The sequence below is a fragment of the Dicentrarchus labrax genome, unplaced genomic scaffold (genome assembly GCF_905237075.1).
Source record: "Dicentrarchus labrax unplaced genomic scaffold, dlabrax2021, whole genome shotgun sequence".
Lineage (NCBI taxonomy): Eukaryota > Metazoa > Chordata > Actinopteri > Moronidae > Dicentrarchus > Dicentrarchus labrax.
This window is the reverse complement of record NW_026136718.1, coordinates 8,797,619-8,823,445: the sequence shown is the minus strand read 5'-3', so window position 1 is coordinate 8,823,445 and position 25,827 is coordinate 8,797,619. Positions and strand designations below refer to the sequence as shown.

The window sequence follows — 25,827 nt, the reverse complement described above, 5'->3', positions numbered from 1 at the left end:
TCAGTACTGAGCTTTTCTTTTCCAATACTCAATCATCTGACTCATTTCTCCCAGTTTATTGTGTGTTTTAGTGCTTTGTAAATGTGTGAATCTACTCAGTTGAAAGGCAGGTTTAGTCTTACCAATTCAATTTGTGCACTTTGGAAGAACTAATTTTTTATCAGCACTATTTTTGTTGTACTACATTTTTAGCTGTTATTTTGTCATTCAGAAATCTAAGATGTTTGTCTCTAAGGTCATTGGTTTGTGTGTGAAAGCACGATGTCGCTCCAGAGGAAGTAAGCGGCACAAATTAACAACAAACATGCCGAACCGTCAAACAAAAAGAAAATGAATCCATAAACTTGCTGATACAAATCCAGGAAGCTAATTGAAAATTAATCGGACGTAATTCAAACACGGACTCGCGTCCTGCTAAGTTATTAATTTTCTTGACAAAGCATGCACACACACACACACACACACACACACACACACACACACACACACACACACACACACACACACACACTACACAAACATAATTTCCTGCCGCCCTTCAAGGGCAATCTTCTGACTCTTTGATCATCAGAGGAAATTGAATTGGCTTTTGGTAGTTTGGCCTTTGTTCCTTGTGTCCAAACAAAAGGGCCCTAGTTCCTGTTTCCAAAGCAACAAAATGATGGACTGGACATCGTAATGGGCCATTTCAAGTTAAATCTTAAACAAGTTTGCTCATATGTACCAAGTGAATCTGGATATATAGTAATTTTCATAAGAAATTATTTTTACTCTAATGTACATATCTACCATCAGTAGATAATATCAGTTTATAAAATATGATGCATTGTTATAGATTAAACTAGCTAGAACAGTACTAACACAGTACTACTTTATATCACTTATCAAAGAATACTAATGCTTTTAACTTTTAATACTGTAATACATTTTACTGATAATAAATTCCTAATTTTAGTACTGGGAAAGACACAAATAACTACATTATCAGTTATTTCCTAATATATGTTGTTTTTACTCCCTTTCTGTTCCTCTTGAGCCACGGACAAACATGATCATTTTGCAGAACTATAAACAATTCCTTTATTCAGACCGGATGATCCACTTGATAACATTTTTTACTCCTTTTACTCCATTTGTTTTTGGCTTGTAAGTTTGTGCTAAGGAAACGGCACACAATAACAAACAGTCCTTTCGAAATTCTAATAAATTAACTCAAATAACTTAAAAGTTAGTAGAGTATTCCTCATTTTGTTGGAGCACCTCTCTCCCTCCATTTACCCCAGGGGGATCCCAGGCTCCACTTTTACAACCACTGGCCTAGAAAAGTCACACCAGGCCCAAAATGAATTATCACTGCAAGTCTTGGCCACCACACAATATGTCTACGTGTGTAGTAATCAGTGTGTGTCTGCATGTGTTTATAATTGCCCCTGCAGTGTGTTTAAGGTTGACCTGTCTGCCAGCACCTTGTGTCAAGTGTGTGTGGCCTAAAAAGCCTTCCCGTGGTTCTGTGCTGCTCTGCCTGCTGGCAGCCGGAGTGTGGACACCGGGGGCCCAGCCCCTGCCAACACTCGCCATCTGCCAACGTCCTTGCAGTGCTCCTTGTGAGGAGTCCAGGCGGAGAGTGTCGAGCAAAAATAACAGACCCCTCTGGAACAGAGTGGAACAGAGTGGAACACACGAATCCACACACACACACACACACACACACACACAAACACACACACACTGGTTCCCACGAACACATTCATCTCACTGACTCTTCTCACACCTCTTGCTCATCAACATGCAGCAACTGTTGAGGGTGATGAAACTGGAGAGGATTCAAATGATAAATGCCAGTGACTCTGAACAGCCTTAATGGGTCTAATGATGGTTAATAATGACAATGGCAGTAATTATTTAAGGTTATTGAAGAGGGCCATGGTAGTGAGGGTGATGATGCCAACCATAGCATAAATTAGATTAGTCACGTTGTCATTTTGACACTTTAAAAAGGCTTCAAATCAAACTCTGTCTCACAAAGTTCAAACTCAACTTGTGACACTATGTAGCCCACATCCTGAAAACAGAAGACAAACACTAATCAGCAACTTAGAACCTCAGAAGAATCGATCTGAGGCACATAAGACAAATTTAGCACAGCGGCTGATGTAATGAGGAACAAAGACTTCCACTTGTCTGCTATGAATAGCTGGAAATGTTGGTGGCTTTGTAGCTCTTAGGGTAAATCATCGTGACTTGTAGAGAAAGCAATCCACTTCCTGCCACCAGGGAGACAAAAAGAGATGAGCTTTTAATTACAGACTTGTTTACTGTTGTCATTTTTATCACCTAAATATGTCCCAGAGGGGTTATCTGCGTCTCTCTGTGGCTCTCTCTCTGACTTCATCTGTCATCACAAACCACTCAACCAGGCTGGGTGCTGCATTTGGGGCAGCAGCAGCAGACAGTAGTATATCCACTTGCCTCTGGCTTGTGTTTTTCAGTCTAGTGCAGAAACGTTCCCGCTTAAAAAAATTGACAAATATGTAACTGGATCTGGTAAGCAGTGAAGATGGCAGGACATTAAGACCTGTCTTTCCTTATGCTCCATCAGCAGCGTGGAACATTTCAAGACTCAAGTTTCTGTCTTGTCTGATTCACATGTGCACTTAGAAGCCTGCCAACCACCTGCAGTTGACTCACGCAATGTATTCCTGATGAAGAAATGGCTGCTTATAAATATGCATCTAAATGAATCCATGCTGGCTGTAAATGCCTTGATATAGATCTCACAAGATCACATGCATTTTTCAATTCCGCACATGCTTATACATTGAATGATAGTTCCAGCTTTGGTCTTATTTTTGTAGGTTTGGCTATCATTTCTATTGGTTCTGATAACATTGTACTCACCAAAAGTAATTGCTGAGACCTGGGAACGCAGCAGCATCCCTAGAAACCTGACAGGAAAAGATACACGAGGTCAGACAGCAACCGCTTGCTGTCTGAAACCATCAGAGAAGGGCATTGTACATAGTGAAAAGGATTTTCCAACTTATAAATGTCTTTGCCCTGCTTATTGCACTCAAACCATTCTTAGTGACAGGAATAGGGAGTTTTTTCTTCTTATTCAAAAATATGAAAATGAGATCCAAGATGTAAACGACCAAAATTATCCAATAGTGTCTATGAATAAGTGCAGTATGATGGGTTCTGCTCTATTCTTCTCTTTGTGTTGTTTTTATTCTTTTCTATAACAAACACAAAATTGACATAAACATTTAGTTTGCATTAGGTGATGTTTTCTATCAGGATAACATCACTGATTTACTCAAGTTTTTCCCCAACAGGCCACCATCCTGATATTATGGCTGTTAATACATTTTCTGCTGTTAAATCCAGTGGAGTGCTGCTGGATGTTGCCTTTTTGGCCTCGTAAAAGCCAGCCATTCAGAGGTCCACATTTAGATAATCAAATCAAACAACACTGAAGCGGATGAAGGCCATTTTCAAACCTACCGTCCTTATCCTCTTTACTCGGTTTAAGTCGTGGACACAGGTGATGGTGAGAGGCAGTGACTCAGAGTGCCTCTGCAAGTAGGATACATTGTGTTCAGCTTACCAAACTTGGTAGAACAGATACACCTTTTTTTTCCTTTTAAATGTAATTACATTTGTCACATCCCAACATGTTTTCCTTTACAGCTACACACTGGGAGCAATTAAACACATAACAGGAGTTTTTAGTGATTTGAGAGATATTCTAGAGTGACAAAACATGTTCTTGTCCCTGCTGATCTGCATTAAAAGCACTAATGCAATTTTCTTTTCTGGTTGTGCCTCTTCCCTCTGCCTATGTTCCTAAGGTTTCTAGATTCTTTGTGTTTTGGCATAGTAGGTAGTGCCACTGGAGTTATGTGGTTATTAATGAGGATTGTTGATTGTCTTACACACCGCGAGTCCCCTGGCAGGAGTTCAGCTGTTTGGGTCGTTAATCTAGCGCTACTTTATCTCTGTGGCTCATTAAAGCTCAGAAGCTACAGAGAAAGGAGCACTTGCACAGTCACAGCCATTTAAATTGCTTTTCGCGTGATGGAGTCTTCTGCATTATGGCACAAAATGTGTCTAAGAATTACACTGTAATCTACCACAGTGCACTATGGATTTTAAGGGACAGCAAGTACATAAATTCAACCTTGTTATGCTGCTGCTTTTGTGGCAAACTAAGTGCTGTTGTAGGTGCTGTAAAGTCACTGAATGCGGCTGTGCGTGTCGGTTAATTCATTAGAGCCCACGGCATCATCAAATGAAGAGAGAAGTCACAAGTTATTTGTGTCCGTTACACCTCAAAGCTTTGTATCTATTAGCATTTGGACGTTGTGTGTTGTAAGTAGATTATGACTGATAGGGATTGTTTCATCTTCTACTACTAACAGTCCATGCGCTTGGAAATAGTTTCAGAATTATCACAAGCACCAAGCCTATAAAGCTATTTCAGAGTGAATGACAAAAAAGCCCCACTAGGAATATGTATTTTGACTCTTGAATGCTTTTAGATGTAGATTTGTACAGGAGGTAGTTAGACTTACTATTACTAAGAAACTTTTGTGAAATAACACCATTTGAAGTTTGTGTACAAGCTTAGAAATCTGCCCCGCTCAGCTCTGCGACATACTGATGCATTGTGTCGCATTAGCATGTGCCTGCAACTGTATCAATTTTGGCTTGTTAGACAGCGGTGTCAGTACCAGCCTCACAGCTGCCTTAGTGACTGTGACTGTGCTTGTTTGATCATTTATCTGAGCCTGTGCTGTGAAATGAATGCAGGGCAGACCAGAGGTGGCTCAGCTCTGCGGTTGCTCTGCAGTGAGTGACTCAGCTGGACGAGCTTTAAGAACGACGGTGTATGGTCCTTTTTTTCACTTCTTTTTGATCTCTTCCTTTCCTCTCAGTTTATTCTGGATTCTTTTACCCTCTCTGCTCGTCTAGAGCTGCTCTGCTTCCTTTTTTTTTATCTCCTTACTATCACATTGCATCTCCCTGCATACATTTTCTCTTATTTCCATTCTTTTCATTTCTCTCTGCATCCTTCCCGTCCTCTTCCTCTTTTCCTTCTTTCCCTAATCTCTTCAGACCACTGATTCCTTGCCGTGTCGGACTTAAGACTTTGATGCAGGCTGTGTCTTGTCAGAAGGCTGTACGGATGTTGTTGCAAAGTATACAGACTTACAGGCAGCAGCAAAGGATTTAAACAATCCTCTAACACCTACATAGAGCTGCTCCACCACTGGGCTCACTGGGCTCATCTCCTCTCCTAGCCTCGCCTTGTCTTAAGAATGACTAGGTGTGAATGCTGATTTGCCATATGGTTGGGACACCTGCAATGTGCCACACTGCGAGCAAACTGTGATCAGAGCCAGTATTCAGGCATGGAGCAAGTGATTTTCAATAATAGAGGACAGCACAGTAAACTGCCTCCCTTGATCTCATGGCAAAGGCTTCTACAGTCGTACCAGCTAGAGGTGACCGCTGCACTAGTGCTCAACCTTTGGCATTTAGGGGCACATGTGCTCTTTCTTCCTCTACTGTACAGTCACTGAAAAGTTGGACAAACAAAAGCACTCTTACCTATTAAATAATACAGCAGGAGAAATCCTGGAGGGTAAGGTGAGAGGACAGAGTAGATGCTTGAGGGACAGAGAGGAGCCATGATGAGAGTGGATGAGAGTACAGGAAGGAGTATGAGAAATAGAGAGGTGGAGGATGAGCAAAGTAGTGGAGGATTGAAAGAAGAGAAAGAGGCCTGTTCTCCAGTGTGCTGATCCTGCTAAACGACTGGCCTTTCTTTGTCATTTGTAAACCAGTATGACGCAGGTTTGCCTCTTGTCTGCTCCCATGTGGTGCTGGTGTCATATAAATTATATGGTTCTCTGTCAATGCTTCTCAGACCTATTGTGAGATAGAGGCCCCTGTGTGTGTCTGTATGTGTGTGTGTTTGATAGAGAGACTAGGTATGTGAGTGCTTGTGTGTGAGAGCCTGGAATCTGATTCCCAGACTCAGGTTGCAGACAGTACGGTTTGTGTGTGTGTGCACCTGCAGGGGGTGAGAATGTGAGTCTACCTTCATACCCTTAAGTCTCTGTGGGACCGAGCTAAACAATGGACACACAGAAAGAGGAGCCCCCCACACACACAGGAAGTACACGCAAACACACATAGGTCCCTTTACATTGGTGTCACCGGTGATGTCATAGGTCCCTGACACAAGATAACCTGGCACATCCAGGGGAGCCTGTCCTGGAGCTTGGTCATAGCCCACAGCTTCTAATTGGATCCTCTGGCCTAGACTCTTGTAGGTTAATGTATTCTTTAGCATTCTCTTGAAACACAACAACACCAAGGTGTGCAAAAATATTTTCTGGGCACTGTGAAATTTTATTTGGTTAAAATAATTTGGCACAAACTTATCCATTGGATAAAAACGTTAACAATTACACTATGTTATTGTTGAGCTAAACAAAGTTACTTAGCTTTAATCTGTGTTTTAACTGCGTTGTTTGTGGCTATTCGCCAAACAGCAGTTTAATTTGTTCTTCTTGGATTCACTGGGTGGGGGGTGCCCACCACGGAAGGGATTTGCATCTCCATTACAACGGGGCTAACCACTTGAAGGTTTGTCTTTAAAGGCAGATACAGCAGCGGTGGTCGAGTGAGCTAGAGAGTGAATGAATGGAGGGAGAGGCGTTAGCGAGAACAAAGCAGTGAATCAGTGAATTTACTAAATCTTCTTGGGTGGGAAAAGAGTTTGGCGAGGTCATGGAGAAGGAAGAAGTAGGGTGTTGCCCAGGCTGTTCTCAGCAGATGTTAGGAAAATACTAACCTTGAATAGAGAAGTTGTCAAGCAGAATTCCTGAATCTGACTGACACATCCTCCGACTGAGGATGAGGCATTTGAAACACTTAGGGGAGGCCTTGCTCATTTCTCTAATGGAAGTTCCTGATGTAGTCCAAAAACTCTGCAGTTGCAGGGCACCATAAGTGGATGGAATGTGTCCTGAGATGCTGAATGTACAGACAGCTATGGTTATGACATTGTAGCACACTGAAAAAGAACAGAAGCCTGTGATGTCCTATTTGTGTCTGTATTTACCTTTCACTAACAAAATAAAGTCAAAATTGTCATTTGGACCACTTTAGTGAGTGGAGACCTCTTCCTATGCTTTTGTGTCAATTAGTTTAGTTAAATGTGCAATTCTGAAAATAGTTGACACAAGGTGGTGGTGGAACGCAGTGCAGCTCTTCCTATCCCTGTGGTTCCCGACTTTTAGAAAGAGGACTTGAAGGTGTGCTCCAATTATCAGGGTATCACACTGCTCAGCCTCCCTGGGAAAGCTCATACCAGGGTGCGGGGAAGGAGTCTCCAGCTGATTGTCAAACCTCTAAATTGCCTGCAGACATGAATTAGTTGTTTGTGTTGTAGCCCGGTAAAAGACAGTCTTGCCTCCTCCCCAGTGCATGCTGGGATTGGCTCCAGCCCCCTGCAACCTTACACAGGATAAACCAGTGTATACAATTGATGGATGGATGGAAATGGATAGAGTCATGAAATGGAGAAAGCAATTAAAGAGAGACAGCTGAGTCCAGAGGACAATGTGGCCAAGAATGAAATTTAAAGTATACATGCCATGTTGTTTTAAATCATTGGTTGCACTAAGTGCTGTTTCTCCGCTCAATTCAGATAAAGTTAACACCAAACACCTCAAACAAAGAACTCAGGAGAAGGAAGCAAAATCCCAAGCGGCCCATTTAGTTGTTAGAGACAAACTCAGACAAGACAAAAATAGGCTAAGAGCCTTGGTTGGAAGCCATCCCATGATAGACTGTTCATCTCAGAGACAAAGATAGACACAGGTAAGGAGCGGGGCTGCACTAAAACAAAAGCACAAATGAATACCAGAGATGTAATGATAGAAAATGAGATAATAGCACGGCATGATAACCTGAATGATATAAAACAGGAGGGAAACTGAGGATAAACATCCATGGGCTGAAAGGCAAAAATGAAAGGCTGGCAAAAGAAGCACTAATGGAAAATAAAACTGAGGAAGAGGAGAGATCCGCCCAATTAAAATGAAAAAGAAGCTGTTTCCAACACAAAGCAAAAAGAGGAAAAACAACAACAGAAGAGAAAAAAGGGTTGAAAAAAAGTACTTGAAGAAAAAGAGGGGAGATAGAGATGGAAAGGAGATACAGGAAGCTATTTGAAGCTTGGCTTTGTTGAAACCGATGGCCATGGCAACCAGGCAGCGATGTTTGCTGGTAACTATGTGCGTCACACCGTCACACACCAACATATGCACACACCTTATGAAAACCCACCAGCCCACATGGCCACGTGCACAGTCAAACACACTTGGTCTCTACATGTGTAAAGACCCATGCACACACCCATGCGGAGATGGTGAGACAGGCATAGACCCACACGCGGCCCCAGTGATAATTACATTTTACGTTGTCATGTGATTTGTGGTGATGTCAGTGGTAACCTATGTGGTATTTGTGTTGTACATGAGTTTGTGCTTTATGTCTGGTTTGTGTGTCAAGGAGATAATGCTTTAGGTCTTCATTGTAATTCTGTTTTAAGAGACCATTCAGAACAACAACGTCGTCTAACGAAAATGGTGGTTCAACATGGCAGCTTACGCGGAAGGTGCCTGTGACGATTCCTACTTACCGGTGATTATCCACTAATGAAAACATAGTTATGCACATTATATTCCATTTCTGCCAAACAAGCCTCCTAAATGTTACGCACAAAACCTTTAAAGCCAAATCCTTCTCTCACTGAACAGTTTCTTAATCTGCATTTCTTTCAATGATCATATAGATCACTCAGCCACAGCCACACTCAGTCACATATTGACTAAGAAGATTTTAATTGAGAGGGAATGAGAGTATAGATTTTGTTTTGGTGTTGAGGCTAAAGGTTTCGTGCTGTTCCCTGCCAAGCATAATTTAAAGCCAGCGAAAGTGAGAGCAGAGTGAGATCAATGCAGCCTCCTGTGGGGAACCATGAAGAAACAGAGCCCACAGGTCGATGACGGGGTGGTGGTGGGCCGTGACATGCATTGGCAGCAGCAGCGGCGATGGTGGTGGTGGCAGCAAGCTGAGCAGCATCGTTTTTTTTTTTTTTTCTTAGTATTTGGCCCGACAGCAGTAATACGAAGGGAGTCTCACATCATAAATAATATCTTAACTGGTTCATTTCCACATTAATACATACTGCTGCTATTTAAATGCACTCACTTGTTTTACTCTGAGGTTACATTTGTTCAGATATAAAAAAGGACGTCCATTAAATTTCCTTCAGAAGCTTAATTCACTATTTATAGAGGTAGAAAAAAAAAAGTGAATTGTTTTTGGGGCCTAAATGAACCTTTAACCTGTCTCTTTGAAATACTCAAAGGTGCTCTGGTTTTCTGTCCTTACAGTTTTATATGTCAACAGGTTTCTACTAATGCGTTGTAGAATAAAGGCTAGTGGTACATGAGTTGTTAGTATAGGGCAGGGATTGATGTTTTTGTCGCATCAGTCTTTTTTTTATTTGAATAAATCAAAAACATTAATGCAACTCCACTCATGCAACAACCAAATTAAGTGACATCTGCTATATTAGGAATAATGATCATATTTGATCTAGGAGTTCTTTTCTTCTCCTCTCTTCTGTTGTTGTTTTCAGCCCTCGTCTGCCTTGTTAACCATCTAGCCAAGTAGTCATTCATGCCAATGATCATTTCCACAGCTCTCTACCATCTAATCCCTTGTCACAACAGTCTGCCTGGTTTGTCTTCTGCCTGACTGAACCCCCCCCCCTCTTCTCTTTCACTTTCACATGGCCAGCCAACATGGACTAAAATATGGCTTACAGTAATTCAAATTAATCCAGCTGCTTTGGGTGTTTTTAACTTTTCTGGTGTGAGAATATTTAATACTGTAGACTTTTTAGTACCTGTTCTTTCATTGTTTTGCATGATATATTTTTAGACATATATAAAGGTATATTTAGAGATGTCAGTCACAACCATACTTGCTGTGTGGCAGATTTAGGCAGCAAGATGGTCCGGGAGTCTGAATTATGTTGAAATGTCTGACTAAATGACTATTGAGTGAGTGTATGAATTCAGGTTGTTATGGAGTCCCAAGGCCTGAGGGGACTTTTGGCTGTGGCAAAATCATCTTGTTGTGTGAGATACTCCATTTACCTCAGTCACAAGGATAGTCTGAATTTATATGTGGCTTTTGTAAGACAATGTAAAATATATTACAAACACAATACATCTGCACAAACAATTTAATTAATATAAAATAAAATGCAAAAAGAAAAAAAATCTATCTTTAGTCAGCTGTAGAAAAAGAAAACTATTACTATAACACTATCATGGCCTCCGGTACATGATGAATCCTTGAGTGTACTGTAAGGTCAAAGCTCATTGGTGGAGTCAGGCTTACGAATGTGGTTGCCATGGAAATGTCTCTCACCTCAGTGCTTTTGTCTGTGTTATTTCCTCTTTGTCATGTTAGTGTGTTTGAAGAATTTCCCAACTGAGGGATATTTTAAGTCAGTGTGTGTTTTTGTCTGTATACTGTATGGTTGTAAAATGTTGTAATATTTTGTCATTGCCTGTCTTTGTTTCAGGATGAGTCGTTGTCTGGCTTTATGTCTGTGTGTGTTCGTGTGTGGAGGCATGTGTGCCTATGAGTTAGCTGAACTTTGAATCACACTCCATCTGTGAGTTTTTTCACCTATAAGCAGGAATCACAGCTCTCAGCAACAGAGAGAGGGAGAGAAATACAGTGTTTGGTTTACAATTTTTGAGTTACTGGCTGGTTTTATGTCAATTTGTAATATAAGATGAGACCTCCCCTTTCTTTGAATTACAGTATCAGTAGGGTTTAAACTATTATTTTTGAAGACAAGTAGTCTGGGATGATGTTCTTATCTAAAGTCTTGCCTTAAATCATATTTATTTTAATTCAAGTTTTTATGAGGCAACTGGAAAACATTAAATCCAGTTTGTCAGATTCGGTTAATTCCCATTAGAGCTGCATTCATCTATTTTTGGCCACTGGGAGGGCAGAGAGTCTTCAAAACAAACTCTTAGAAACACAGTGATATATGTTTAGAGGTTGCAGAAGAAAACATTTACAGTTATCTGGATCTTTCACAACGTTGTGCTGGCCGGAAAATCTAAATAATGAGCTAAAGAGACTAAAAGCTGCACAGAGCTGCTGTGTTGGATGTTGATTCCCAGTGGGTGACATGTTTACATTACAGTGTAGTGACATGTTATCATTACAGGAAGTCATTTGATCCACTGTTCATATGAAAAATCTGGCTTTAAATGAGGGATGAAACCTCCTATAAATAGCAGCTTGTAACACTATTTCTACAAGATTAAATGTTTCATGTTTTTGTCAGTCACCAGTGTGTAGTTTCTTGTGATGCTTCTTCAGCCTCAGCAAATTGTACTTAAGTAATTCAATTAAAATAATGGACTGAATATCATTCTCATGTATTTGGACTGTGAGAGTCTGAGAATCAAGGCGGCAACACTGCTCACTCTCAAATAAAACAACAAGCGTCAGTCCAAGCACTTGACTGACAGTTGACCATTAAATTATTAATGACTTGTTTGACGCAGAGGTGGGGAGATTAATGAGAGAGTGTATCTTTATTCAAATCTCTGCGTTACTGAGCATTATCGTCATTGTTTGAAACCAAAACCAAAGTTTGTCCAGAAAAAATTCTACTAACTAACAAAAAGCTTTCCTGTTCTGTCCATAGAAATACTTTTCAAAGAATAATTTCCTGAGCCCACCATACACACAGTGAAAAAGTACCAGGTTTCAAAGCAAACAATGGCCGACCACACAGAGCCATGAGTCAAGTGCTTTCGAACCCACTTGTTGCTAGGCAGTTTCACATGCTGTTTTATAGAGGCTCTTTGAATGGACTAGCAAAGTGGGCACCCGTGTAAAACCTGATTTTATATTCAGCTGCAAGTTGTTTGTGTTTGCTGAATGCTATTTGATACACGCAGTCTCAGGTGTCAAGCCACACATCGGCCAGTAGTGCTAGCTTTTTGAAACACGCAGTTCTCAGTATGTGTGTTGCTTTCAAAAGCAGGGATTGTGTGTCTCGACGCGGACCAAAGTCGTTGCTGTAGTCCTTATCGCCGTTGCTCTCTGTAATCAGACCCCGTGTAGGTACAATCAGCATGTACAGTGAGACAGACGTGGCTGTTGTGACACAGAGAGTGCTATGAAGGAAGTGGTCGGGTAATACGAGAAGAGAAACCAATGAGAATGTAATTCTTCTTGCATGTTGTTGCCAAAGTACTTTACTGCTACCACTACTGATGTTAACAGCATTTTAAATTGTAGATGATGGAGGATTGTTCAGTTTACAGTGGGCTAAGGTGAGATAGGTACTGTAGGTGAAGGCCTATACAGTTGCAGCCAATAAAAAATTGATGATGCACTCTTGCTCTTTTACAGAAACGTCACAACATTAAGGCTTAACTCTGCTGTCAACGCTAACATTTTGTGTTTTTTATTGTTCCAGATTAGATTCGAGTTGTTGTTAATCTTGGCTTGACCTGTAGTTGGAGTTGAGAAAGAAGTAGGATGAAGACCAGCACCTACCAGTATTTACAGACTGAAGTTCTGAGGAAACAGGACTATTAGCTGAATTCAAGAATTCAATTATTTCTTTTTTGGAAATATTTTCACTCAAAAAAAGTTTGAGAATATTTAAAATGGACAGTTGTCATTGCCAAGAAAGCCAGATTGTTTACCAGTTGTTGTCTTGGCTTATGCAAATATATACCTTCGTTACTCGGGGCTGGGGGATCAAAGATCATCCATGAAATGTGACCTGTACGTGGTCCAGCAGACCTGAACTGGGGCAGAGACTAGAAAGAGGAACAGCGTCAATTTCAGCAGGACAGGGACAGGCTCTGGACGCTCAGAGTAAAACTGGCTTGGAACAGATGCTGTGTTAGCGCTGGATCGGAGGACTACAAGTGTTTTCTTAACGCTTTTTTTTTTAGCCATTTTTTTCCCCCTGGTTGTAGTATTTTGTCTTGTCTTGGTTTTTCAATGTTGGCCTTCAATTGCAAGGACTTTGGATGGTTTTGGTAGTGGTGGAAATATTCAGCTTTTTCCTGACTGACCGAATGAGGATTGTTTTTAAATTGGCTAGAACTCCCTTTTTGTCTCATCTTATTTGCTGAAAACTGCTGACCTGCACTACCTGAATGAACATGGGGGGTGATTTCCTGTGGCCAGTTTGAGCCTACCACCTGCTGCTTTATTGTAACCTGAAGCAGTTTTCAAATGACAGATGCTGAGATTATCCTGGTGAATTTCTGAAACTGTCCTGAGACGATCCACAGTGGGATTCCAGGATGCGACGCCTGTGTGTCGGCGACTACTTGAGAAGACTGGTTCAATAATACCAGTCTTACACTTTCATCATCTATGAATCAAGTCAAGTAAGTTATTGAGTTGAGACTTGCAGAGAACAATAAACAAACAAGAAACAAATTGATTCTTGATCACAAGTGTAACCAAGACGATGACAACGGCGTCATCCGGTCTGCAAGTTCCCATCAGCCCTTTCTGCTTCCGCCGTCACTCCTGGGTTTGGTATGTGAAGATAAAGGAAAAGTGGGAACCCAGATTTGTTACAGTGTGGGCGTGGTTGTGGGTGTTTGATTTCGTGTCAGTTTGAGTATGTGTGTTCACTATAGTAACACTGTCCCCTGGAAATTTCATTTATATATTACTAATGTTATGGTGACAAACATAATCGCTGCCTGGATTGTGTTCAGAGGCAGTGTTTTTGTTCCTGAATGAAGTGCTCTATATATGTACCGCACCAGAGTCGCAGTGGGGTGGGCAAGGTTTCATAACCATAAAAAGTTTAATAAAGCAGTAGTCACTTTGAGTGGATATTGTGTTGCAAGATTTGGCTCAGGAGGTAGAACGAGTTGTCTACTTACTCTACTCTTGTTTGTAGTTCGATCCCCAGCTCCTTCGATCCACATGTTGAAGTGTCCACTGAACTGTAAGTTGCTCCTGATGCACAGCCACTGGTGTGAGAGTGTGTGTGAATGGGTGAATGAGAGGTCAGTTGGAAAGCGCTTTTTCCAGTAAGATATAAAAGCATTATATACCATTTACCATTTTATATTTCAGCGGAATTCTTTTTAAATACATTGACAATTAACATTTTACTGACGTGTTTAGTATCAACATTTTTACGACTTGCCAGATTTGTTAATTAACAACATTTCCTCATTATGTTGATCTGCAATCTGCAATATGGACGGCATTACATTCCCTTCAAAACATATTTGCTGTTTCAAATTAGTCGTATATAAATTTGTAGGAGATGGATGGCTATGTAGACTATTCAGCCTGTGCTGATGTGCTTTCGCATGTGAACATAATGGCTGTGTGAGGACACAGTGTGTCATTCTCATTAGACTCAGTCCTTTGTAGTGCAAACCCAGTAGTGTACTTTGTGTAGATCGCTGCTGGAAATTGCTGATAAGACTTTTAGCTGCAAGAAAATCACCTCAGTGCATACGAGGAGAGCCATGGTGTGAAAATTGCCTTTTTTATTTTTCTCTATCTTTACTCTCTGCCTTTTTTTTCTCCCCCTCTCGCCAGCTATGCAGACACTTCAACCCATGTCAACTCACTAATATACTGTACATCTGCACTTTAATCACACCAGTTTTTCTCCATACGTGGGTTTACAGTGCCAAACTAGAAGATCTAAATAACAAAATAGGTGGATATATTGTAAGGTGGCCTAAATTCTACAGTAAGTGGGTTTCTTCTTCTCAGGTTGTCTAAGTGAAATGTGATATTACAAGGGTTTCATCAACAATACATTTCCTCTCAAGGGATTTCACTGGCACCCAATGTAATATATGCTATAATGTAAAAGCTCATCTAGCAGAATTAAAGTTTTTGACCACAAACCCCAAAGTAGGATTAGTATTAGAACTGCAAAGTCACTGATCACTGATTCACATACACTGCATTGATACTATGACTTGAAACAATGTTGATTTGTTCAAAAATCTATTCAAAGCTGAGTTTATGTGCTGGTTCAAATAAGAACCTCTCATGCATGTTCCGTACCGCTGAAGTGTGTGTGCAGAGCTACCGGTTTAGTTATTTGGTGAACATTCCCTCTCCTTGATCTGTGAACCTGAAGTGAATCATTGTTTTGAACCACTTTGCGGATTAAACTCCTACGGATCCTGTAGCCTGACAGTTGGGAGATGGAGCAGATAAAAAGGTGCTACGTTTAGAAGTAAGAAGGAACAAGCCTGCGAGAGAATACTTGGCTCCATGTGGGCCCTGTTATCTGACTCCCTGTTCTTATGTCAGGATCTAGCCCTCTAACCCTAAACACCATCCACCGTGTTCTTAGCCTTAAGTATCCTCACCACAATACACACATGCATGCACGTCATTGATTGGACATGCTGGGAAAACTTTGTGAAAACAAACAGCACCATTCACGAGGACCTGCGCAACCTCCCAGATGATGTGTTATAATATAATGTGTGTTGTGTCTTTGAAATACAGCAGTGACGTATTTGCTGGGTTTCCTTTGCCGTGTATACGTAGATGCTCTAAATAATTGAGTTTGAACTCTGTGGAAGTGAGGCAATCTCCTTTGTGTGAATGAATGTTGTTTTTATTTTGACAGAGACCAGATGGCACATGTACTGATAAAGATGTCACTGCGGCAGTAGATTATCAAATCCAGGCATTTGCTACCAAGTATAAACATAACACAGAAAATATATTCATAGCCAGATAACAAAGCAATGTTAAAGTTACTTGAAAAATGTAATGAATAACTAGGTAAGATAATTACATAGTGTAATTATCTTACTTTACTATTTATAAGAGTAAAAGTGATTAGATTACATTCAGTATTAGAACAATTTCAAGGTAGTACTTTACTTGAATATTTCCATTTGATGCAACTTTATACTTTTACTGCACTACACCCCAGAGGCAAATATTATACTTGTTACTCCACTTCATTGGTCAGACACATTTAGTTACTACTTACTTTCCAGATTGTAATTTTTCATGCCCTTCTTGTCCAGTAAAAACCATGTTTCTCTGAATTGGGTGATTTTGAATTTGAATTTGAAGTATAGTGTTTCTTTGTGGGTTTAGAAAATCCTCCTACTTCTTAAGCTAAATAAGCCATTTAACCCTCTTGGATTAACTGGAAATGGTTTGTCACAAAGCTGAAAACAGGCCTGTTTTTCTCATTAAAAGTTGACTTTTTAGATATACCAGGTTCTCATACAGCAACACTACAAACATATGATGACCTTGTAGAATACGATGCATTGCTGTAGAACTATTACTATATAAACTAATTAGAATTAGCTCGACCTTAAACATCTACAGATACATACACATTAATGCACCAGTAATATTAATCTAAAAACACATTACTTTTAATTTTCTTTAATTTGTAGTGGTGTATTTTCACTGTGTGCTGTTAACACTTTTACTTAAATAAAGGATCTGAATACTTCTACTACACACCACTGATCATTACTTTACTTTTGATACTCAAACATCTCCAAAGCCTCCACACCCACACGTCACATACCGGTATATGTTTTGGAGGTATTTACGGACCGTCTACGGCTAGCTCAACGTTAGTCCTTACAGTGAGGTTGTGGGGTTCACTCACAAGCATCAGTGTTCTTATTGTCAAACTATGTTGTACTGTAAGTCCCTTTTTGTGAGCCTTTTTGGCTTCTGTTAGTAGTGCATGTTTAGTATCGGTGTTGTGCGCTGCTTAAAATTCACACATTTTTTTTGGAGTATGCCCCCTGGTTATCACAGCGTGAGGGCTGCTGACGTCAAATACGGTATGGTGCTGGCACTGCTCTGCGATCAGGGGATTAGGTTAATCACAGGGGGACTGACTGCAGTGCCCTCTTTTTCAGAGAGGGGAATTAGATTTATACAGAGAGAGGGTGGGTGGGGGAAAGGAGAGAGGGAAAGCTATGTTATGGTAAGACCAACAAGACAGACTCAAAATTCTCCCTCTATCTGAAAATCGAACGTGGCAGCTGGTAGATAAGGGCTTATTATCTCTTTTATCTCTTTTTTGACCTCATCTCCTCCCTTTTCATACCTGCTCCCTTCTCTCTACTCTTCAGTCAATCACTCAGTTTTTTCCAAATAATCATCCTACTTTCTCTTCTCTTCTCTTCTCTTCTCTTCTCTCTCTCTCTCTATATATATAACGTATCAAGTTCAAATATTGGATGAATGAAGTGTTTGGAGTGATGCTCTTGCTAAAGTCAGACCTTGAAGGTCTGTGTGTCTTTGTGTGTGTGTGTGTGTGTGTGTGTGTGTGTGTGTGTGTGTGTGTGTGTGTGTGTGTGTGTGTGTGTGTGTGTGTCTGTGCTGCTCGCCGTTTCCGTGGCAACTTGATAATCGCCTCACCTGTGATATTGAAGTGAACATGAATGAGACACATTCAGAGTGTGCAATGTAATCTAAGGAGCAGAAAAAGGGTTGACCTTGACAATAACAAAAACGCACCTGCACCTAAACGCATCAGGGTCATTTTATCACTGGGCTGAAATCACTGTCAGCAAAACTATTAAAGTGACTGGAGAGTTTTTCCCAACAGGGTCCTCCTCTACTCCACTACCAAGTGTCACTCCACATGTAGTCACACTCGCATCTGTGGAGGACACTCCATATTAAGTGGAAGCTTGTATAAATAAATGTTTAAACTGGGGAATGCCCTACCACTCTTGACCTGAAGCAGGAAGGAAACAGCTTTCACCTGATTGATTCCTAGCTTGCTTAAAATGTTCTGTCAATTGCTGTTTTGGTGTTTCTGCTATGAAAAAGGACAAAGCAGCAAGCTTGTATAATAAGAATCTGACGATACAATACGTGCCACAATACATTAAGCAAGGTGGTATATTACGATTTAAAAAAAAATCTAATTTTAGGAAATGTCCTAAAGAACACACCACCATATACATAAAATCTGAGTCGTGGGATCTGCATTTGTATTTATCACAGCCCCTCAGTTTATGTTTATAACACTGATATCTAGCGGTTGGGGGTTTAAACACATATAAACACATATTTTTCAGTATTTGTTACACCCCTAGTATGATGCATGATTTACATTAATATCCTCCATTGTCCTTCAAGTGTTTGTCTGTTTAGAGTATCACCGTTTCAGCGTTGGCAAGGGTTACATTTTCAGCATTTGTTTCCTACTAACTGATCTTGGTGAGATTTTCATGTTGGTGAACCCTTCACATGAAGGTGCTGTAGCAGGGGATAGGACAAGGATGTAGTGGTAAAATCTAAGGCAATTTGACTTGTCTGGTCCTGAAACTGTCTCTCCACTCTCCTAAGATGTTTCATCAGTTCTGCACTAGTGGTGGATAATACAATCAAACATGAGTTGTTAAGATTAAGGATGTAGAGATGCAACTTTTTCTCTCATGATAGCCTTCTGATTCTGATACTTAAACTCAGTGTATCATCCGATATCGAGTACTGATCTTTACCTGTTATATAGTGATAAAAAGGGCATCATTGCTGTAGAACTTTAGCTGTAAGTGATAGTGGAAACACTAAATGTAATAACATTGATAAAGAGGCTGTATGATTGCGGATCTGTGACATACCCGATCTGCTTAATAAGATTTGTATCTGACTTGATACCAGTCCAGTGGTTCAGATTGTTCATCTAGTAGAAATCTTGGAATCGCGAGAGAATAATCACACTAAAGATCAGGCTCATTTAGAATAATATTTCTCTATAGCTTTACTACACTGCACCTGCAGTTCAAGGTCATTGTCTTTGCTCCTTTTTATTGAAATAGCATACTAAGCACAGAGATTCTGATGTTAACATGGATTTTTTTTGAGTTTATGAATTGATTTAGAGAATGATTCTTGTATGTTGTATCTTGTTTGTTTCCCAATCCTTAACATTCATATCTCTAGCTTCCTTTGTCTGCCTTTGTCTTGTAAACGTATCAGTCTACGCCTCTGAACTCTGTCTGACTCTTGCTCTCTTTCTCCTTTTTTAGATTTTATATTGAAATAGCTTTCAGGGATCATGCCTGTTGTTTGATTCTGATTTAATGTGATTGCGTTGTGTGTTTGTATGAGAGAGGCAGCTTTCATGTCAAAGGTGATGTTGTGCCTGTCAGGTTCTCTCAAATACATCTGAGGTTCTATTTGCGGTCTTTCTTTTTGGTACACCGAAAACAAAAGACATTTAGCTAAAGTTTGTCTTTTTTTTTCTTCCGTCGCCTCATCTGCAGTGTGATATTGATTTAAAGCACAAGGACAAGCCAGAGGAGCAGTCTGCCAGCAACAATTTGACAGGCTGCTCTTAAACCGTCAAATGGATGCCTGATCGATGTCTAATTATATTTCTCGGCTTCTATGTGAAACCCTGTTAAAGCTACAGGTAAAAATTATTTTTTTTTGAATGATTATACATCAACATTCATCAATATATACAAGTTAAAATCTATCAACCAAGCTTTTAGTAAAGTGATAAATCCTGTTTCATAATTTAGGGTTTTCACATATGTATCCAGTTCCCCAGCATCTTCTTAACATGGTATTCAGAGCATGTAGGATGTAGGGGTTACAGGCTCTCATCACTTTGTCACAGTAACTCTGTGGCTGCTTTCCTCATGACCCTTATCTCTGTCATTATGATCCAACATGAAATAGCATTTGAGGGAACAATGTTCACATCCTGTTTAATGCCAGCTCTGATTGCTTTCCATAGGGCATGGCTCACATCCTGTAAATGTGAATTTGAAGGCTTCAGTCGCTGTGACTCAGGACTATTTAATACAGTTATACACTGCCATCTTGTGGATGCAGGCCTGAAAGACTAGTTTTCTTTTTCTGTGCAATGAAATGGTGCCCTCTGATGTCCATACAGGGGTCCTGCCTCATTTTACTGAGATAAGTGTATACAGTCTATGGTTTTACCCATCAGCACTGCCTGCTGTCTTGGCCTGTGCGCACAAGAGGACAGGAGAGGACAGGATCTCTTTTAATGTAGTGTTACTATATTATGTGCCCTGCCCAGGAGTGAATAGTTTCACTGGGTGTCACTGGTTTAGTTTCATCAACAGATTTTACAATAACACATGCCTCTTTATGCTCAATAATTAGAACTGGCGTTAAATCCAGTAGCATTTGTTATGTTGCCAAGGTTTTGTTTATATATACAGTATATACATATTATGCCACTTTGTCTTGACATACTGTTTATTTAACATCTGATTAATTTTAAAAGATGAACAAATGAAACACAGCAGGACCAAGCCTTATAAACACGGTCAGTCTTCTTTTACCAGTGTTGTCCAATATTTATTCAGCTGTTTTTATATAAGAAATTCAATTTAAACTCTAAATGTAAAAGAAAAGTGCTTGTGAGCCCTTATGTTGATTTTATGGGGGCGGCAGTAGCTCAGTCGGTAGGGATTATAGGCTTGGGAACTGGACAGTGCCTGGTTTAAGTCCAGCACAGACCACGGTATAGAGTTGGTAGCTGGAGAGTTGCCAGTTCACCTCCTGGGCACTGCTGAGGTGTCCTTGAGCAAGGCACCAACTACTCGGGGGGGCTGCTATATGGCAGTTCATCAGTTCATCATCTCTCCGCATTCGCATGTCCATGAGCCCTGTGTGAGTGTGTGTGTGTGTGTGTGAGATTGTATTTCAGGCCTATTTGGATTAATACATCTTCTTCTTGGTTATAGTTTTTGGGTTTATTGTAAGTGAGTTTTATACATCAAGTCATGAGCTCAAAACAGGCATCTCCAATTTTAGAATGATTTGACCGTGTGACGCAGTGTGATGCCACTAAATTATGTAAAGCCGCTGTAATAATACACATTTTCTAGTTGCATGACATTTAAAATATGAACAAAAGGAGATATTATCTGTCCATTTAAGCAGCACTTACTAGATATTCCAGGTGTCTTTGTTTCCCTTAAGCACTAATGTTTATGATCCATTGTAAGTGTTTTCTGAATCTGCACCACCACTGGTGTACCGTAGACAACCATTTTAATGCAAGGAGGAGCTCTTTCTATATCTTATCCTTCGTTGGTTAACCCTCGGGAGGTCATTAAGGAGGAATGCCATTGCCATTGTGGCACAGGAGACATATATCCCTGTGGCCACCTCATCTTCCGCCTCTCCCATTTCTGATCTTTGTATGTATTGTGAAGCAGTCGGGCAAGCTGCAGTGTGGGAACATAGTAGTGACTCACTTTTGGCCTTTGTGATCCTACTCCTCCCCTTATGTGTTTTTTTAAGCGCTTGTGAAATGTGTCATCTTTTCTGAATCATTTCCAGATAGATGACAAGGAAGCTGACTGAGTTGTCAGTCAGTAAGGTTTTCCTGTTGAGTTTCATGACTACTGTTGAAGGAAGTTACGAGAAATAGAAAAGAGTCACTCAGTCTACCAATGTCACCTTTTTATCCAAACATCTCATATCGAGATTGTAAGTATATAAACATGGCCAGAAAGTTGTGTTAGTAGTCCTTATCATTGAGTTCAAGGTATTGAGAGATATGAATGGTCCATACCCAAGAAATGTAATGAAGTAAAAAGTACAAAATATCCTTTTGCAATGCAGTAGAGTAGAAGTAAAAAGCTTTAAAGTCAAGGTATTTCTAATTACTTATCTTTTTTATTGTTCTGTATGTGCTGCTCTTTGTCACAAATCTGTCATTACAGTTATCAAATTATACATGAGGGCTTGGTTATCAGTATACTGTACAGTGTCATCAGGCACTGTGGCCCCCTGCGAGAGCGCCAGATGCCACCTCTTTTCCTACACAGACAGTTAAGGTAGACCAGGTTGCCTGACAGTGAATTGAAACACTAAATAAAAACAATAAATAGTTTATAATACACTACAATTTAGTTATAAGCAGCTATAAGGACATTTTTTCATTTATTAATTTACAGTATTTGTCAGCAATGAGTTGTCGTATTTTATATTTTTACAGCTGTGTTTCATTATGTCATTCTCTGACTCAATGACTACATTAAAGTGTTATTAACCATTTATTAAATGTTTATATATACTGCTTATACATGCTAAATGAGTGGACTCGCAGTAAACACTTATTATTGTGTCATGCATATAACCCACAGGACACCATACATTCATAAAAGCTGTATATATATTTTCAGATAGAAAAGTTTTTTTAAATCATGGCTTTTTGGCTACAACAAAATTCATAAAACAAGCATTTTAAATGTAATAATGGAGGAATGAGAGTAAGACAGTTAAATAGTCCATCTTGATTCTTTTCCAGGCTTTTCAGACAGTTTTATTGAGCCATTTCATGTAAAATTAAGTTAAATCTTAGCTTGTACATTACAGCAGTTATACATATAAAGTGTAGTCTTTTGAGTAGCCTTATGTTTGTCTGGCATTCTTCTGTTTTATTTACAGATACAGTGTTGATTAAAGCTAACAAGGCTGTTGAGTAATGAATGAATTATAACTCCACTCCAGTGAGTCCACTCCAGAACTTGGTTGTTCCTTCTCACTCTGCTGGGCCGCGCTGAAGGGAACAGAGCTCCATACACACACACATACTATACACACACACACAAACACACACATACACCACCATGGGGAGGAAGTATAGCCTGTGACGAAGAGAAGCGTCTGCAGAGAGAGCACAGAGAGTGTGCGGAGAGTGTCAGAGTATGAACGAGGGCTCAAAGAGTTCTGTGATGTGACGTATGGACCGCTGCTTATGTTGCTGCTGTGTGTGAAGAAGGTGTTTGGATACCTGTCTGCTGCTTTTACTTGAGCTGAGGAAGGGATGACTGATGGATAATCTGATGAGTAACTTTTTAAGCAGGGGCTTTATAGGTTAGAGTAAATGTGGGACCGTGTAGCCTAAATAAGTGATATATTCCTCTTTATGTGAGGTCAGTGTGTGGGTGATGGTGCTTGTTTTTGGAGTAACATTTGATTTCATGTGAAGTGGCTAGTTTGTGTGTGATCTCAGTGAGTTTTGTAAGTGCTCATGCATGCTACTGTGCGGTTATTACCACTGGTGCTGACTTGTCAGATGTGTGTATGATGGTGGTGTGTGTTTGTTTGTGTGTGTGTGACATTCATATGCTTGCTCTTAGTGTGTGAAATGCTGCACTTGGGTGTGTTCTAGTTGATCTTGTATGTGACAGTATGTGTCGGGTAGCGTGTGCATGAGTGAATGTGTGTGTCGGGGCGATGTACCGGCGTTCACCCTGTGCCAGAGGAAGGATTCATTTTGACTTCAGTGAGGAAGTCATCAGGAAACTCCACGCCACCAATCATGGCCATGCTCACAGGTTAGGACACGGATAACCACACAATCATACACACACTTAAACAGAAAGATTATTTTGCTTTTGATTCTGTCCTTGCAGTGTTTTATCTAGGGTCAGTTTCAACTCTGCCTCTGTCCAATTGCTGATTTGTTTCTTCCATTGATATTTGTCCTATTTCAAGAAACTCTTCACTCAGTTGTTTAAGTATTGTAGTGTTTCTCAGAATCCCTTAACTCCTCCCCTTGTTGTGTATGTATCTGTGAATAGTATGTACACCATATGTGTAGTAGTCTTACTTCCTATTTCCATCCTCCTGATCTTCTCATGTGTTTTTCCTCATTATAGTAATCCTCTGTTGGAATGTGGTTATATGCACTGTCACATGTTTGAGTGAGAAAAATCAAACTTTCACTTTCATCCAGCTTCAGTAAATTTTATGGTTTCAGGGTGCAGCAGTGTTTGCAGAGTGATGTTTTCAACAAGTTTGCGTGCTATGTAAATGGAGTCAAGAGAGTCAAGTTGTTTGGCATGTAAATAAGTCTGAAAGCGATGAGATGAATTTGTTTATTATCGTTGCTTTTCTTAGCCACAGTGTGAACATTGTCTGGTCTGTGAGAGACAGAGACAACCAGACAACCCGAAGGATATTTCTAAAAAAAAACAGAAGGAAAAATGTATCATGACATTGAAGGGTCTTCAGTCGTCTCAGCCTTTAGCAACCCTGGTAAATTTGACTTTGTTGCCAAGCAGGATTACTCGCCTGACCATATTAGTTTCTGTTTTGAACCTCCAATAATACTGGGTATGACTAGCCAACCCATTAACCTAAAACAGTTGTTTCCAATATGGGTGTTACACCATGATTAAAATGCCAAGAAAAACATTTCTGTAAAAACATAAAATTGTGTTTATTCTTTGCTTTTATTTATTGTGAAATACTGAAAAGTTTTTACATTAAATTGAAACAATCTGAAGGCAACATCAGTAGGCAACTTGCAATGAAGGGTCTCGAGTAGGCTTGGCTTGGCTGCAACGGTTCCTGAGCCAAAAAGTCTGGGAACCAGTGGCTTAAATGTTTCATATTTTTTAAAAGGTTAACTCACCCAAAGTACAAAAATAGTATATATTTTCATACTAAACCCAGAAGTATCAAAACATCACCAAACCAAACCTTGGGTGAATTGACATTTAAGAATGAAATGTAACTGCACCACAGTGCTCTCAGGGCTTTTTTACTCAGTGTCTCGCAACTGCCCCAAATTCTACTTTTAACTGTCCCAGACTTAACAACAATTGTCCCAAATTGAAGTTTTTTTCATTTTACATTATTAATATAATTTAATAACTTTGAGTGACTTGCCAAAGTTAAACAGTAACTCACATCACTTCATTGACTCACTCTGGTGCAGTTCTTCAAGTTGTTCCCTGCACTTATATCTGAATAAAAAGATATATTCTTTTGGTCATCGGTTGAGTTGACTGTTTGATCACTAAACAAACTGCAGTGCAAATGCAAACCTGTTTCTGATTCTACAACAGAAAATGAACATACACACATTTTGAACATTATTTAGTCAAGTAATAACCAATTCACTACAGGCACGTTATATAGTTGAAGTAAAAAAAAAAAGCCTACAAAGGGAGGGAGAAGATCCAATAAACTATCTAAATATTTACATACAGGCTAAGCTATAGGAACACCCTGATCCTGAGATCCGGAGAGAAAGAGCGAGAAAGATAACGTGTCCGTGCCACACCTAATGACTGCCTCCTCACAGCACAAGAGGAGAGGGAGAGACCCCGGGGCTGTTAGCAGAACAGCCTTGTTGTACTGCGATTACTCTGAGCAGCATGAACGTATTAAAATATAATATATTTGAATATATTTTGCATCTTTTCCTTGATGGTCTGAATAAGTAAATAGACTGCGGCTAGCTGCTTTTTAAAAATGAAGTTGCTAAAAGGTTGTGAAAAGTTGACACTGACTCTATGTAAACACAAGTGTGTGCCGGTTTAAACACCTAACTTTCTGTCATCCCTTTGACAACGCAACATCCATTGTTTCGAGTGTAAAAAATATACAGCATAACATAACATAACATAACATAACATACAGCAGCATTCAACAGCAGCAGGGCAGACATCAGAGAAAGAGATGATTGGGATGACCTGACACAGATGTTTAAACTAACAATGTTAAGAGCGTAGTCTAGACCTTAGACAGTTGAAAATCCTGCTGAAAATCTAAGATGCCGTATATTAGTTTAATTTAAAAGTTTACATGAGCTACTCTATTTACACTGATTAAATTTACTTTCAAGTATCAGGAAAGCAGGAGGAATGACAATTTGATGATATTCTA

At 39.9% G+C, this 25,827-nt stretch overlaps 1 protein-coding gene across 4 annotated transcripts in view; it reads left to right on the top strand.

Annotated features, from left to right (window-relative positions):
• The window catches only part of pde4ba (phosphodiesterase 4B, cAMP-specific a), a 174,906-nt gene that overhangs the window by 76,469 nt on the left and 72,610 nt on the right, over window positions 1-25,827 (top strand). The window contains exon 1 of one of the 4 annotated variants that reach the window (XM_051375880.1): window positions 13,513-13,541. The exons of 2 other annotated variants lie outside the window; for them this stretch is intronic. In XM_051375880.1, coding sequence (XP_051231840.1) covers window positions 13,528-13,541 — 14 coding nt within the window. In that variant the 5' untranslated portion in view covers window positions 13,513-13,527. Of the gene's footprint in view, window positions 1-13,512; window positions 13,542-22,803; window positions 23,487-25,827 lie in introns of those variants that run through there. One more of the 4 variants, XM_051375879.1, reaches the window with a different exon arrangement.